Here is a 15,919-nt window from a genome sequence, read left to right as displayed (position 1 = left end):
TCTGAGAAAACTTGTGTGATTCTCTCCGAGCCCCTCGCATACTCCCAATCAGCCTGGAGATGCCCTAATCTCTGTGGTTCCTGGGTACTCTGTACTTGATCTTGTTATAGCATTTTTCACATATGTTGGGGAGTTGGGGGTATCTAATCTGCAGTGCTGTTGTGAGATAATACATGTAAAGTACTCAAGTTTGGCCTTGAGTGGCTGTTTTTGTTATTGCGTGTGTGTGTGTTGGTCGCTCAGTTGTGTCCATTTCTTTGTGATCCCATGGACTGTAGTCTGGCAGGCTCCTCTGTCCGTGGAATTCTCCAGGCAAGAATACTGGAGTGGATTGCCATTCCCTTCTCCAGGGAATCTTCCCCACCCAGGAATTGATCCTGGGTCTCCGTCATTGCAGGCAGATTTTTTACCATCTGAGCCACCAGATTTTTGTTATTACAGTGGTTGTTTGTCTACTTGTCAATCACCCCTGTTGAAAGCGCAGAGGAAGGGGCTGTGTCCCTGTTCTCTAGCACAGTGCTGAGGGCATCAGTAGATACTCAATAAACTTGCCAGGAAAGGAAAACAAGTTGAATAAAATGAGTTAAAGAGTAGCAAAGGCAGGGCATGAGTATGCTTCTCTTAACCATTTAAATATATGTAAATAATAAGCGTATAATTCCTGATATTTTCAGTGAGAAAAATTCTTTATTTAAAATAGGCTAGATGTTTTTACTAGATTAAATAAAATACTCTACAAATGAGAATTTTAAATCCAGTAAACCAAACCCAGTAATACCAGTCAGGGATTGTTGACCAGTCCCCGTTTAATAACGTTTGAATGAAATAACTTATAATTCTAAGAATATGTGCCTTTGCCTAAAGAAAAATTTCCAAAGTACTGTCACATTTCCTGGATATAACAGTGTCATGCTAGCGGGAGAAATTCTGTAATGCCAAGATAGCTAAGAAACAGTGATTTTCAAATGCAGAGACCCTTTGACTTGCTCTGATGTTATTAATAGTATTTCTAAATCACAGAGACAGGCGGCACATTTTATTTCAATAAGAGAATAAAAGCAAGAAGGGGACCTACACTATTTCTAGCCACTTGTATTTATTAATATGTGCTTAGCACTTTTAATGCCTTTGCTGCAGAAGGGTAATAAGTGTTTTCGCAAACAGATATGCTATGGGGACAAAGCTGGGGAGCTTGTGCATACAGAAAGTAGCCGATATCTCCAGACTCTCAGGGCTCTTGGAAATGCCATGCATCATGCTTGATTTGGGGCTGCTGGGCCTTGTTTCTTGGCATCAATGTGTGCTGAGTGTCAGGGGTCGCTGTGGAGTCCATGGTCGTTTCTTCCTGGAGACCCAGAGTTGTGGTCTCATCAGCGCCGTAGGTCTCATAAACCTCAGCTAATCCAGGGGTCATCAGTGGGTCAGCAGCTGCTGGGGTGACTCCCCTAAGGAATCCCCTGCTGCGCCCTGCAGGGCCCCTTGCCAGGTTGGGAATATTGCCCTCAGGATTAGCAAGAAGCCCTCCGAGGGCACCAGGTGCTAGCTCTGAAAGGAGAGCTGGGCTTTCCGGATCAGCTAGGTGGGCCTCCGGCACAGGGGAGTCTTGTGCACCTCCTTCTCCCTTCTCCGGGCCTTTGGTTGCAGCGACTGGGGAGTCAAACTCCAGAGTAAAGTCCCCAGCCATGTCTGGGTTCTGGGGCATCCCTCCAAGGCTGGGCCTCATGCCTCCAAATCCTGGGAATATGGCTCCATAGGCCACTGGGCCTCCTCTTCCTCCCTGGAAAAAACCATTTACCAAAGACACTATTGTCACATACTGTTAACTACACCATGCAATTATACCTGGTCAAATCCACAGAGAAGCCACAGAAAAACTGATAGGGAACAGGGAATTGGCTGACAGCTTTGCATAAGTACATTTCTCACTAAATTGACTTCTGCATTTTTCTGAGTGGGGCTCTCACTTCTTTGAAAGGGAGATGAAGACCCTTTTAATGTTTGCTGAAAGGAAAGACGAGAAGCAGGGAAGTAGGGAAAAACCATGTCTACAGGCAAAAAATAGTTTGAATTTAGTTTTAAGAAGACAATAAGCAGCTGAAATGGGCAATACCACTGTAAAACAAACATAAATCTGATCCATTCCTAAATAGGTTGAGCAGAGTTTTGGAGGACCTTGTCAATATAATTTCTCAGTATCTCTCAAATTAATGAAGCGAAGCCCCATGTAATATTTTTTCTTTAAAAATTTTTTCTTCCTTCCTTCTTTCGTTCTTCTTCCCCTCCTTCCTTCCTTCCTCTGGAAAAATGGTAACATTTCCTTCCTGTGGACAGTTAAAATTCTAGAACTGACCATGTTTCCTTTTTTTTTCCTTTGTTGCAAAACATTTCAGAACCAAAATCTTGGGCTACTTACAATGGTTGTGCATGGCCTTATAACTTACATATCTGTATTCTCATTTTGACTCATTTAAAAATTCTATCTTCAGTTTTTTTGGTTATATTTATTGTCTTTTTTATAAGCTACAGGAAAATCTTTTAAGATTGAGGCAGAATATAAACAAGTTAAATAAAATTACAAAATGAAAATTGTCATTTGAATTTTCACCCTGTTTTGTAGAGTCAGTTGTGTATGTTGTGTTATGTAGAGTCAGTACTTTTTCCTCTTACCTTCTCATGGCTCTCCACCCTCAGATTTTCACATCATCTCCTCCAGAGATGGTACTGTGAACCCCTGGGCTGTGACCCTTATCACATTATCTGCTCTGGTATCTATTTTTCCCACTGATTAGTCTGTAAACTCCTTGAGATCAGAAATCTTATTTTATTTAACTTATCTCCAGAGGATCTTTGTACATGTCTCACTCACAGAAGGCATTCAATAATTTGAGATTTGAATTTTCTTTAAGTAATAGCATGCTAATGTGTATTTATTAATTTGATATGATCTGTATTTATTAATTTGATGTGATTTGATAATGATTTTTTACTTTAGTATGGTTTTGTTTTGTGTTCTAACAGATATAACATAGAAATTTCTGAAAGAAAAAGTCCAATTGTGAGTCTGTTGATCTCAAATTTTAAAGTTGTAATATGCATGGATAATGATAACAGAGTAAGAATATACTTGACTTAAGTCATTAATGTACTTGGAATTTTACAATAATCAAATTTTAAATTTGGTTAATTTTTTTCTTTTTGATCTCTCAATTTTGAGGTCTAAATGATTTGTTATTTTGTTGAGTTTGTTGTTTTGAGGGGTTAAATGGTCTGAGAAGTAAGGGGAACTTCATGAACCGTGTGTTTCTTTTTTGGTTTGAAGCATTTGCTGTTCAATAATGATGGCTTTTCAAGAGATGTTGCTCCTGTGCTCCTGTGCATTCAAGAAATGGGGCAAAATCCTATGTGCAAGAATGCTCATCACTCAGAAACAGTTACATGGGAAATGTGATGACTCTTTGCACGCTGCTTCAGAATCCAGCGTTTGGTTTTGGAGTGGAACAACCTGAGTCCCATGTTGTATATTCAGCTACACATGGCCAATGCCTCTTGCAGCCAGTCATCTGTGACTGTTCTCCCTTGGCCACTGTTTTAAGAAGAGTTTGAAGACATTACTCACCCCCATTTCTTCTGAGCTCATGATGCCAAGTCTGGCAGGAGCGTTCTGTTCAAAAAGAAACGCTGAATCATATTATGAACCAGCTGACTCCTATTATCTTTGTAGATACTCAAGAAAAAAGTCAATTGGTCTTTCCTTAAACCTTAATATTAATGCTGTGTCCAGAGGTGGAGTAAAGTGGAGAGATGAATCATTATTGAATAAATGTGGCCAATTTGGATAATTCCGATAGAAAATTTATTTACCTTGTCTTTGATGCCATTGTGTGTGTGTGTGTGTGTGTGTGTGTGTTTGTATGCCCAGCCAGAATCATCCATATAGGAAGTGTGCCTCCTTGCCATTTTGCTTGCTAACTTCGGCAGTCAGAAAACATGGGATCTGTTGTTGGAGACCTGGATTTTATAATATTATCTCCTAAGGTAACATTTAATTAAAATAGGATAAAGACTTACCAGTTGATTTGCTCCATAGGTCACGTAAAATATTCCTGGATAAAGCTAAATATAAATACAATAATCATCACACAATGCATTCCCAAGAGAAAAGTTTTGAAATAAATTACAAACAGAGAAATGGTATTAAAAAAACTTACTGGAGATGGTTTATTTTGTGGCATTGGTCCCCGAGATATCAAATGGGCTATTGGAAACATCTTTAAATGGTAGAAAGAGAATAAACAATTCATATTTGCTATAACACAGCAAACCTCCCATTACAGACATTTCTAAGAGTTATACGAAATACATTTTCAGATGAATTACTAAGATAAATATTGTGTTTAATATTTAAGAAAACAAAGCAACCCATTATACTTCATATTTATGCATAAATGGGACAATTAAAATTTTTTACTCTTCTTCCTTAAAGTATAGAGATGTATTTCCCAACAAAGTATCTTATTGAGATTTGTACTTACCGGTGGATCTTGTAGATCAGCAAAATCCATTCCTGGCAGCTGCATTACAGATAAACATTAAAATTACTGAGCAATCAGAAAAGACAAAATGAACTTAAAGGGTTCTGATCCTCTTTATGATTACATAAGTAAACAATCTAAAATGAATTTCCATGTTTTTAGTTTCATTTCAGCTTGGAGGATATAACCTACAAGATTACAATTGCCCCTTCCTGACACGACTCAAGTGCACAGTAGGGGGATGTATCATGTCTCACAAATTTGTTTGGTCTTGCAGCATAGAAAGTAATGAATTTTGGGATCAGAGCCTGTCAGGTTGGTTTGAATCCTGGCCCTGTCACTTAATTTTTGTGTGATACTGGGAACATTTTATAACCTCTCCGTATCTGTTCTTTTTCTCTTTAAAAAAAGATGATTATGTCTATCTTTATAGGATGGGAGTCAGGATGATATTGGAGAATGTTAAGTGCCTGCAACATACTAGTTACATGGTAACTTCCTTTTCTGTCCATTGCTTTTTTCTCTATTTTATCACACAGTACTTTCGCTTGATTGTCTTCTCTACCACCAGAAAGGAGTATCTCACCCCATGAGACAGGGAAGCCTGGTGTGCCACAGTTCATGGGGTTGCAAAGAGTCTGACACAACGACTAAACTACAAACAGCAGCTACCAGACAGAGAAATGGTGATGCACCAATACTGCTTGCAATGCTGAGAGATCAATCACTGTTCTCTGTCTTCTAGCACTGAAAAAGAGCTTGATGATAGGAAGCCTGGACTTCTCTGGACTATCCTATTTTCAGTGAAAGCTTTCACTTTTGCAACTAAGAGACCAGTTTTATAGGAACAGGATCTTTTAGAATCCATACTCCCCATCTCAGATGGCAGAGGGCAGGAATGGATATCTATGTTCTACTCCCAAATATGTCAATTGCTCAGACACATATTTGTATTTTTGTGCCTTATACCCAAAGCTCTGATTATTTAGATGTGCTCTGCAAATCGGTTTTCGTTCACTAAGTTAATGGATGATCCTGACAGGACTTCAGAGAAAGGAGGTACCTCGGTCGTTGGTGGCTTTTCTGATGGCGCCACCTGCTGTTCAACCATCGGCCCCTCTGCTTGCTGCAAGGGCGGATGTCCCTGGTAAATCGGAGGCTGAGGTACGCCCTTCTGGACTGCGTTCTGGATGGAGGTGACAACGGTGGGCTGGAGGAAAGGTTTCTGTCCTGGCTGTTGAGGCTGCAGGGATGGCTGCGATGGGAGAGGTGGGGGATGCACAGGCAAAGAATATTCATACTGCAGAGAAATTTGAAAGGAGCGTCAGGAAGTGATGGCTCACTGAACTGTGGGGTCTAGAATTTCTAAAGCGAAAGGTCTTGGGGAACTTGTACTTGCGAGAGAGTCTATGGGACTTGCCTTGAAGTTGTGTTACATAGAAAGCATCTATTTGCTTAAAAGCAATGTTATATGGATAAGACTGGTAGGTGTCTTACCTCCCTTGCTTCCACTGGGACTGACTATACCACTGCTCATGTGGATGGGAAGCTATATGAACTTCTGGGTAGAACAAGCCTTTTCCTCCTCTGGGTTCCTCCAACTGCCTCTGTGTATTTCTGTGTTACCATCTTCTCAGTGGATTACAATGATTTATGTCATGTCTTTATTCCTTATTCAACTAATACAGAATATGCTGTCTTGTTTATCTTCATAGCCCCAGGACTTAACTAGCTTCTAAGTTCCTGGCGCATGATAGATGATAATTTTTTTTTTTTTTGGAAAGAGAAAGGATTACCAAATAAAATATCAACTGAATTCTGGCATCATGAATTCAATTTGGAAATAATCATATGGAGAAAGAATCACCCTTAACGTAATTTACGGTCCCACTAAATATAGCTTTGTCAGTAATGCTGTTTGTTGTAGAAAATCATCTGAAATCAAAGCTTCCTGTTCAAGTAACCATGCTTGGTTGCTCCTCTTTGAAATGATCTGTTGTGAACAGCTCCCTATGACTTTTAAATTGGTTGCAGCCACTTCAAAGTGGCTTAGAAGTTTCACCACAATGTGAACTCTGATTTACCTCTTCAAGCATTTCCCATCTCTAAACTCCCGGGCTTTCATTAGTACTTATACTTCATTCATTAGTTATACCTCACAACTCAGCACCTTGTAATGTGTTGTTTTGTCTTTTCCCCTAATCTGATGTGAAATTTCATAAACTTTAGAGCCATTCTTAAATGACTTCACTTTCACTCCCAATCTATGGAGTGAAAGCCAATCTATCATTTGGCTTATGTATTTATTAGGCACCAAATAAATAATAATTAACTGATTAATATATTTATTAATTGCTACAGGGCTCATGGTGTTTTAACTAGGACTTTGGCATCATTTTAAATGTGTCTTTTAGTATTTAGGGAATCTTGACTAAAATTAGATTTTTCCAAGATATCGCCTGCTTTCGAGTCTAGTTTATTTATTATTACTGTTCATATCTTTAACATAGGTCTCTTTTATTTTGGAAGCCATAACTTCCTATTTGAAATAGATATACAAAATGGGTTGAAATTCTGGACCATTTCATTTTAAATTTTCCTAAGTGCTGAAAACAGTTATAGATTTTGATTTATTTTACTTGGGTTTTTTTGTATTCATTACTGTTACCTGTCTGTGGTTAGTATAGAACAACTTAGAGAAAGCAAGCAGAGGAATATTTTAAAGCTTGAAGTTTCAGACACGCTGATGCAACTAGCTTACCTGTTGAGTTTCATGTTCCCTTGGTCTCATCCATGGGAGAGAGGAATGTGGTGGGAGAAGACCATTCATCCACAAAGAATTAAATGATTTCCCAAAGCCAAATCTTGAATACTAAAGACATGGAGAAAAAAACAAGTATGATTACATTTCAGTGTTGTCTTGGTTTTAATTTTCTAAAAAGATCACAGAAAGTGCAGAAATAGCAAAAGTAAGAGTGATATTCATTAATGTGGGTAGGTAATTCTTCCAATAGATTTGCTTTCTATTCTGAGCCAGTCTGTAATATTTCCATAAACTTGTTTGAGATTTTGGTTTTTTAAAAGCATTCATATTTTGGGCTGTATAATAAAATTGATAATACAAAAAAGAATTTTTTTGTACTAAAGAAAATTCGACATTATTTTTATTGTTTTCCTACTATCCCATCCTAGGTCCTTATTTTGTTTTAGGTTATTTCAGTTACTCTTTGCTCTTTTAGTAGTTAGGATATTGTTTATTCACAAGCAAATTTTATGAATTACAATGCTGCTGCTAATATCACTACCACAAATACCATGAATATTTGCAATAAGAGATATTTGAAAATACGATTACCTGAGAAAGCAGGTTTAATCCCTGCAGACTTCCCAACTGTCTCATTGTCTATCAAGAAAAAGAAAACTCAGTTAGTGTTTGCCACATATGTTCCTTTTGTGTATGACACAATTGATTTTTTGACATATCATAATATTAAGACAAAGTTTGGGGTGGGTCAGCTTGAATAAGATAGGAGACACAAATCATCACTGAAAAGTGGAAATGTTAAATATGATTCTGCCATTGTTGTTATTATTGCTATTAAAATAGTGAGCTTTTTATCATTAATTAAGAGAGATAATATCATTTAAGTGGAGGTCATATTGAAACATGGGAAAACAACCCATTCAACTGAAATATCAGTGTAATCATGAAGACATTGTCTCATTGACTCTTTTCCTCCCATTTAATTTACTTTGCCTTTTACAAATACAGCCCAAAGAGAAATTTGGAAAAAAAACGCACACACACAAGCAAACAAACTAAAGCAAATCAAAACAAAGCAACCCTACCTCTTTCCCAAGTTAAAAAAAAAAGGCCTCAAAATAATAAATATAAAAAATACTGGGGGAAATGGTAAGTATCTAGATAGATGGTCAAGAATGCTGCCAATTCTACAGAAAGTCAATTTCACTTTTTCCTGGGGAGAGGTTTAGAAGGCTTTGAGTTGAGGTTAAGCTAGAAAGTAAGAAAAAAAGTAACTCAATGAAACTAGCTTCCATGTGAAAAAAGCTTCTAGCACATACAAGTATCGATTTCCTTTAGACTGTCATGATATAAATAAATTTTGTAAGACCTTGTGAAAAATTTGTAATCTCATAAACATTTTTCTATTCTTAACTGTGTATATTTTCTACTGACACCTGAAACATTTCTATTTTGCTGGGATTTTCTAAGCAGAGTCTATATTAGTTATAAGAACTGCAGTAAGACAGAGTCTATGCAGGAGGTAGCATCTTACTGTGTTAATGCTGTTTACAGTCCTCATATACAATTAAATTTTGTAAGATAAACTTTCCTCATGGGAACTTTATCATACACTGTAATGAGAACGAACTAAGTATGAACCATTTGTGAATTCAGAACAATGTGTTTTAATAAATGTATTATGTATTAAATATTAGTATTGCTTTGATTTGCATACAGATGGTGTTCTAAAGACCAAAACACCTGAAAATTTAAAACTGCAGTAAAATTATAAGGTGAGGCTCTAATAAATGTCATAATCTTCTCTAGAACTTGACAGGAGGACAACCACTGACTTCTGGCTCAGAAAACTGAGAAACAGCCCTTGTGTTTCTCTCTTATCAGAAACAAACCAATGTAACGATTGTATGTAAATACTCTGACAATACATACCTCAAGGCTCAAGCTAGCCATGCCTGGTATCCCAGGTTGCTGAGGAAACGCCTAAATGGAAATAAGAATAATTGGTGTTCTCTTTCAAGAGAAACCCACCCCCCACCACTTTTTTTTAACGTCAAGAAACTTCCTTACACACTTAAAATAGAAAAACACACCAGTACATAGTTTTCCTCTGTGAGCAAGAATTTCAAGAACATTTTTCTGAGCATATGTTATCCATTTTCTTACTTTTTAACACAGGGAAAATCCCACCATCTGAGTCATGGTGCAGATTTCTCCAAATAATTCAGTTTTGCAAATGGATAGAAGGAAAAGAGCTATAAATGTGTAGCAAATACTCCAAGAAGAGAAAAAAGTTAGCTGTGTAGGCAAAAAGAGTGATATGTGTGTATGTGTGTGTGTGTGTGTGTGTGTGTGTGTGTGTATGTGTGTGTGGTGAGCAAATTGTTCAGCATTTTAGGGAATATGAGAGTTGACCCTTCTTTCCTCCTATTGGCCAGTACGAAAATAAGGTAACAGGAACATATTCAACTACAGGACAAAGAACACTTTGCTTCTATTTATCTAAGTCATGCATTAATGAACAATATTTACATGAATGTAGATAGAGGATATCTTTCCCAGTGGGAAGTAAAAGAACATCTGATTGGGCAGGCAGTCAGTTGACAATCCTAAGCAATTGTCCTCTTTCTCAGAGTGGACCTGATTGACACAGTTGTGGACCATTATAGGTTCCAAGAGTGTCAGGGTGTTAGATTGATGGTTGGTGGCTGAGGTGACCCCAGTGTCAGTATCATACAAAGGTCAGCTAAGGTAGCAGCTTCAGTTTTTTTTTTTTTTCATTTAAAATTCACACTGAGGAATGGAATAGAAACTTTTTATTTGTAGAATGGAGGTTTTCATCCTAGTAGTCAGTTTTCACTGCCACCCCTCCTTTCCAAAATATTTTAAGACACCCAAAGAACTTTTGTCTCAAGAAACGTAAATATTTAAAGTTCATTTGAGGCCACTTACAAGGTTCTCAAGATAAGAGACCATGTCACATTTATCTTCATGTCTCCAATTCCAGCATGTTGCTGGATTCATGGCAGGTGCTTAGTCAGTGTTTCCCAGATTCATGTAGAAGCTGAATAAAGTCTTCATGTAAACTGAATCACATACTGTTGATGGGAGTAGTTCAGTGCTCAAAGGATGGTATTCACATGAAATCATCTCAGTATATGAGAGAATGTGCCAGGTAAAGGACTGTGTAACACACCATTAGCTCCATCGCCATGGCATGTTCTCATTTAAGAAACTTAAGCTTTCGGTCACACAATATCTCCCTATAAAGCAAATCTGTTGGTAATTGCTAGCTTCAAATGGAATTACTTAGCTCCGTTTTGTAACCATAGGAATTTGGCTAATATTGTTCTTTTAAAAATGAAGAAGAAAATGTACCTTACTTTTTTGGAGAAATTTCTTCTTTCCATTTCACTTTCATAATGATAGCAGGTAGTTGATAATAAATCTGTGCTGTGACATCATTGGAGACCACCTACCTCTTATAACTCTGAGTTGAATAAGACCAAACTCTGAGTTGAATAATGGGAGTTGTCTTTGGAATATTTAAAATATCTTTGTGAATAGGAAAATTACATATTTGGCTATTGCTTTTGGTTGGTAAGGCTTTTCCCTGTGGCTTAGTGATAAACAGCCTGCGTGCAATGCAGGAGATCCAGGTTCCATCCCTGGGTTGGAAAGATCCCCTGGAAAAGGGAATGGTAATCCACTGAAGTATTCTTTCCTGGAGAAGTCCATGGACAAGGGAACCTTGCAGGCTATAGTCCATGGGGTTGCAAAGAATCAGATAGACTGAGAAACTAAAACTTTCATTTTTTACTTTCTTTTTGGACGGTAAAGGCTGACATCTAGGCAGCTATAACTTTTCACTCAATAGGAAGATACCACTGGATTAATCCCAGTGAGCCCCTGTATGGACACTCAGCTAGGTCCTTCAGTGTTTTCTGGTGTCTGGTTACATCTCTACTAGGGTACCCCCAGAGGACTGACTTACCGGCACTGCAGAACTCATTTTCAGGAGGCACAGGATCAGTATCACGTCCTTCATTTTGAAAAGTGGGATCTGAAAAGGAGTTGGATTGGAGAATCAAATCAGATGAATTTTTATCTCAGAATGGTTTAAAGACAATATTTCCATCAGCCAAATCTCTGCTTTTTCCAAACAACTAGGTTCAAAAACAAAACAACTAAATATTGCTGAACAACAAATTTTTAGAATGAATTGATGAAGAATTTAAAAATTTCTAAGTGCTTTTTTGTTTTAAACAAAGCTACCACCTAAATGAACATGTGGGAACACTTCCATGAATATTCTATAATTTCATTTCATCAAATATATTATGAATTTAAAAATCCCTTCCACTATGTGAAATGTTCATCTATAAAGTTTGAGTCACAGAATTTTATACTTTGTTTCCTTCCAGAGTAAATTTTGAAATGCATTTTAAAATGTAATACAACCAACAGTCATTTCATAACAAACCTTTATGTGCGGGTTTGTTATGGTATGAGACATACCATTCTATGTTTAGTTTATCCAGGAAACCATGCCAAAAATTATTTTTTAAAAATAAAAATGAACGATAATTTCCTTTGATATTAGTGTAAAATATGTCTCTAAATAGAGCTTTCCTCTTTCTAAAATGAGTTATCTCTCATTTATTCTGTGAACTCAAAAGGCACTTTACATTTACACGAACAGAAATCTGACTAGTCAAAAGATTTGCTAAACTTCCTATACTTTTCCAAATTTAATACTGTCACTAATAATCACAAATAACAAAAAAGTCGAAAGATAAGTCTTTTTCCCTTAGCTGAAAGGGTATTAGGCATGTCTTCTTGGGAACATGCTAATAATGGTTCACCATAAGCTATTATTCAGCTTACAGTGACAAATGAAGATAAAACCTCTTTATAAAAGCTGCCTGGAGATAGGAGAAAAGAACTAACAGGAACACATGGAAATTATAAAATCACATTTTACCTTCAATGCTGGCATGCACTGTGCTCTCAGGGCCTTGAGATGCCAACCAAGATAGTTCTAAGAAAAGAAGATTAAAAAATTTTTCTGGACTGTGCCTGGGACTCACTCTGTATCTCTCATTCAGGGAAGACCTGAAACCTTTATTTAAAGTGCCAATCCACCAATCAAAGTGAAGCTCAATGGGAGGAAAAAAACCCGTAACAGCTCTGCTCCTGCAATTAGCCCACACCCTTTTATTTCATGCAAGGACACTGGGCCAGCGGAGTCTCATTATTTTTAATTGTAACTCAACCCCTGTATTTATTCAGAGAACTCGATTGCAGGGGAGACAGTGAAGGAATAATGAACATAAACTCTGAAGACAATCATTTTGGTGAGCTAGGGGAAATATATGTAAAATAGACCATTATCTGTTTTGTGTAGGTTTTTAATCTTCGGGTAAAGCTAATGACCCAGAGCCGGTATCCTCAAGGGTTTCACCTTCATATTTGTTGTGGTGAAAGTAAATCCTCTCCTTTCCCCTCAACATACACACACTCTAGAAGGAAACACTGAAATAACTTTCTGGGCCTGGAAGAGAGGATAAAAACATTAGATGGATAATGAATATGTTATGACTTTTTCCTCAGAGTTTCCTAGATATTTTCATATCTGAAGATGATAGACTAGAGATAAACAAACTTTTGCAAAAAAATTTCAGCTGGACCCTCTGAAATAATCACCTCAGGTGAACCTTTAGTGCCTGGTCATTGCAGGGAGAGGGACATAAATCAGGATATTCTCATGAACCAATGGAGTCCATGGGCTCCTCCATGAACTACTCTCAGTTCATTCGTTAGACAGAACCATTTTCAGGCATTTAGTATTCATCCAGGTTAGTAAGTCATATCTGTGTCACGTAAACAGCCAGCATCAACATGAACGGGATTTTCTCTGTGAACAGAACGAATGTCTTGGATATGGATTGAACTTTAGCTGCTTTTGCTATTTCTCTGCCCCTCCTTGTCTTTCCAAAAGTATGATTTCAGATGTGGTAGAGATACTACTTTCTTGAGAAAGGATGAGTAAGCACACTCTTCAAGGAAGCAGAGATCTTGACAATTACAGGGAACGTTGAGGAAGCTGGTATTTTGGGAGAAAGATTTCTTCATACCCAAGTTAGGTCTAACAGTATCAAATAATGTTATCTAAGAAGCTGTGCCTGAAAAACTCCATTTGCCATTGATGAGAGATTTTAGGAGACAAGTAAAATCTGAATATGTTTTGTAAAGAGCAGAATATTCTTGAAGTGAAAGTTGTTTTCTTTTCTTTTTTTTTTTTGGTCTCTATTATTCCAGCTCTGATGCTTGATCAAGTCCTTTAATCTCTCTGAACTCCACTTTCTTCCTCTGTTGTTGTTCATTAGCTCAGTCATGTCAGACTCTCTGCAACTCCATGGACTACAGTATACCAGGCTTCCCTGTCCTTCATTATCTCCTGGAGTTTGCTCAAACTCGTGTCCTTTGAGTCCTTTGAGCATCTTATCCTCAGTCTCCCCCTTCTCCTCCTGCCCTCAATCTTTCCCAGCATCAGAGTTTTTTCCAGTGGGTTGACTCTTTGCATCAGGTGGCCAAAGTATTGGAGTTTCAGCTTCAGCATCAGTCCTTCCAATGAATATTCAGGACTGATTTCCTTTAGGATTGACTGGTTTGATCTCCTTGGGATCTCCAAGGGATCTCAAGAGTCTTCTCCAGCACCGCAGTTCAAAAGCATCAGTTCTTTGGTGCTCGGCCTTCTTTATGGTCCACATCTCACATCTGTACATGACTACTGTAAAAACCATAGCTTTGACCATACGAACCTTTGTTGGCAAAGTGATATCTCTGCTTTGTAATATGCTGTCTAGCTTTGTCATAGCTTTTCTTTGAAGGAGCAAGTGTCTTTTAATTTCATAAATACAGTCACTGTCTGCAGTGATTTTGGAGCCCCCAAATTAGTCTGTCAGTGTTTCCATTTTTTCCCCATCTATTTGCCAAGAAGTGAGATGGGAATACCAGACCACCTGACCGCCTCTTGAGAAACCTATATGCAGGTCAGAAAGCAACAGTTAGAACTGGACATGGAACAACAGACTGGTTCCAAATAGGAAAAGGAGTACATCAAGGCTGTATATTGTCACCCTGCTTATTTAACTTGTATGCAGAGTACATCATGAGAAACACTGGGCTGGAAGAAGCACAAGCTGGAATCAAGATTGCTGGGAGAAATATCAATAACCTCAGATATGCAGATGACACCACCCTTATGGCAGAAAGTGAAGAGAAACTAAAAGTCTCTTGATGAAAATGAAAGAGGAAAGTGAAAAAGTTAGCTTAAAGTTCAACATTCAGAAAACAAAGATCATGGCATCTGGTCCCATCACTTCATGGGAAATAGATGAGGAAACAGTGGAAACAGTGTCAGACTTTATTTTGGGGGGCTCCAAAATCACTGCAGATGGGGACGGCAGCCATGAAATTAAAAGACGCTTACTCCTTGGAAGGAAAGTTATAACCAACCTCGATAGCATATTCAAAAACGGACACATTACTTTGCCAACAAAGGTCCGTCTAGTCAAAGCTATGGTTTTCCCAGTGGTCATGTATGGATGTGAGAGTTGGACTGTGAAGAAGGCTGAGTGCCGAGGAATTGATGCTTTTGAACTGTGTTGTTGGAGAAGACTCTTGAGAATCCCTTGGACTGCAAGGAGATCCAACCAGTCCATTCTAAAGGAGATCAGCCCTGGGTTTTATCTGGAAGGAATGATGCTAAAGCTGAAGCTCCAGTACTTTGGCCACCTCATGCAAAGAGTTGACTCATTGGAAAAGACTCTGATGCTGGGAAGGATTGGGGGTAGGAGGAGAAGGGGACAACAGAGGATGAGATGGCTGGATGGCATCACCGACTTGATGGATGTGAGTCTAAGTGAACTCTGGGAGTTGGTGATGGACAGGGAGGCCTGGCATGCTGCGATTCATGGGGTCACAAAGAGTCGGACACGACAGAGTGACTGAACTGAACTGAACTGAACTGAAAAAAACTAAGATCATACTGATGGACCAGATGCCATGGTCTTAGTTTTTTTGAATGTTGAGTTTTAAGCCAGCTTTTTCACTTTACTCTTTCACCCGCATCAAGAGGCTTTTTAGTTCCCCTTTGCTCTTTTCCTCTCTAATGTAGGGATAATATTTATTACCTACCATAGGCTTAGTTCAAAGATTTGGCAATATGATCAAGATATGGCAGCTGTTTGGGCTTCCCTGATAGCTCAGTTTATAAAGAATCCGTCTGCAATGCAGGAGACTCTGGTTTAATTCCTGGGTCAGGAAGATCCCCTGGAGAAGGGATAGGTTACCCACGCCAGTATTCTTGGGCTTCCCTTGTGGCTCAGCTGGTAAAGAACCCACCCGCAATGAGGGAGACCTGGTTCAGTCCCTGGGTTGGGAAGATCCCCTGGAGAAGGGAAAGGCTACCCACTCCAGTATTCTGGCCTGGAGAACTCCATGGACTGTCTAGTCCACGGGGTCTCAAAGAGTTGGTCATGACTGAGTGACTTTCACTTTCTTTCACAGCAGCTATAGTGGGTGCTCAATAAATGGGTTGATTGTCCTTCATGTGGAA

General features: G+C 38.4%; 1 protein-coding gene across 1 annotated transcript; it reads right to left on the bottom strand.

Moving 5' to 3' along the window:
- Window positions 1–1,033: 1,033 nt before the first annotated feature.
- Window positions 1,034–12,304, bottom strand: AMBN (ameloblastin). Its single transcript, XM_040237021.1, has 10 exons — window positions 12,281–12,304; window positions 11,291–11,359; window positions 9,229–9,279; window positions 7,888–7,935; window positions 7,294–7,404; window positions 5,596–5,787; window positions 4,533–4,571; window positions 4,209–4,268; window positions 4,069–4,113; window positions 1,034–1,777 (listed from the first exon to the last, which is right to left on the bottom strand). Exons 1-10 carry the CDS (start codon window positions 12,293–12,295, stop codon window positions 1,229–1,231), a joined length of 1,179 nt encoding a protein of 392 aa, XP_040092955.1. The 5' UTR covers window positions 12,296–12,304; the 3' UTR covers window positions 1,034–1,228.
- Between the last annotated feature and the right edge of the window lie 3,615 nt (window positions 12,305–15,919).

This window comes from Oryx dammah, unplaced genomic scaffold, assembly GCF_014754425.2.
Source record: "Oryx dammah isolate SB20612 unplaced genomic scaffold, SCBI_Odam_1.1 HiC_scaffold_3, whole genome shotgun sequence".
Classification (NCBI taxonomy): domain Eukaryota; kingdom Metazoa; phylum Chordata; class Mammalia; order Artiodactyla; family Bovidae; genus Oryx; species Oryx dammah.
Note: the sequence above shows the minus strand (reverse complement) of the source record. Positions and strands in the feature narration are given on the sequence as shown.

Bases quoted from the DNA above. Each gene is read 5' to 3' on its own strand.
- AMBN (XM_040237021.1), bottom strand. The intron at 9,280-11,290 runs GTAAGTCAGTCC...ATTTCCATTTAG, and splicing joins AAATGAGTTCTGCAGTGCCG to GCGTTTCCTCAGCAACCTGG. The intron at 5,788-7,293 runs GTAAGCTAGTTG...CTCCCATCGCAG, and splicing joins GGGAACATGAAACTCAACAG to CCATCCCTGCAGCCTCAACA.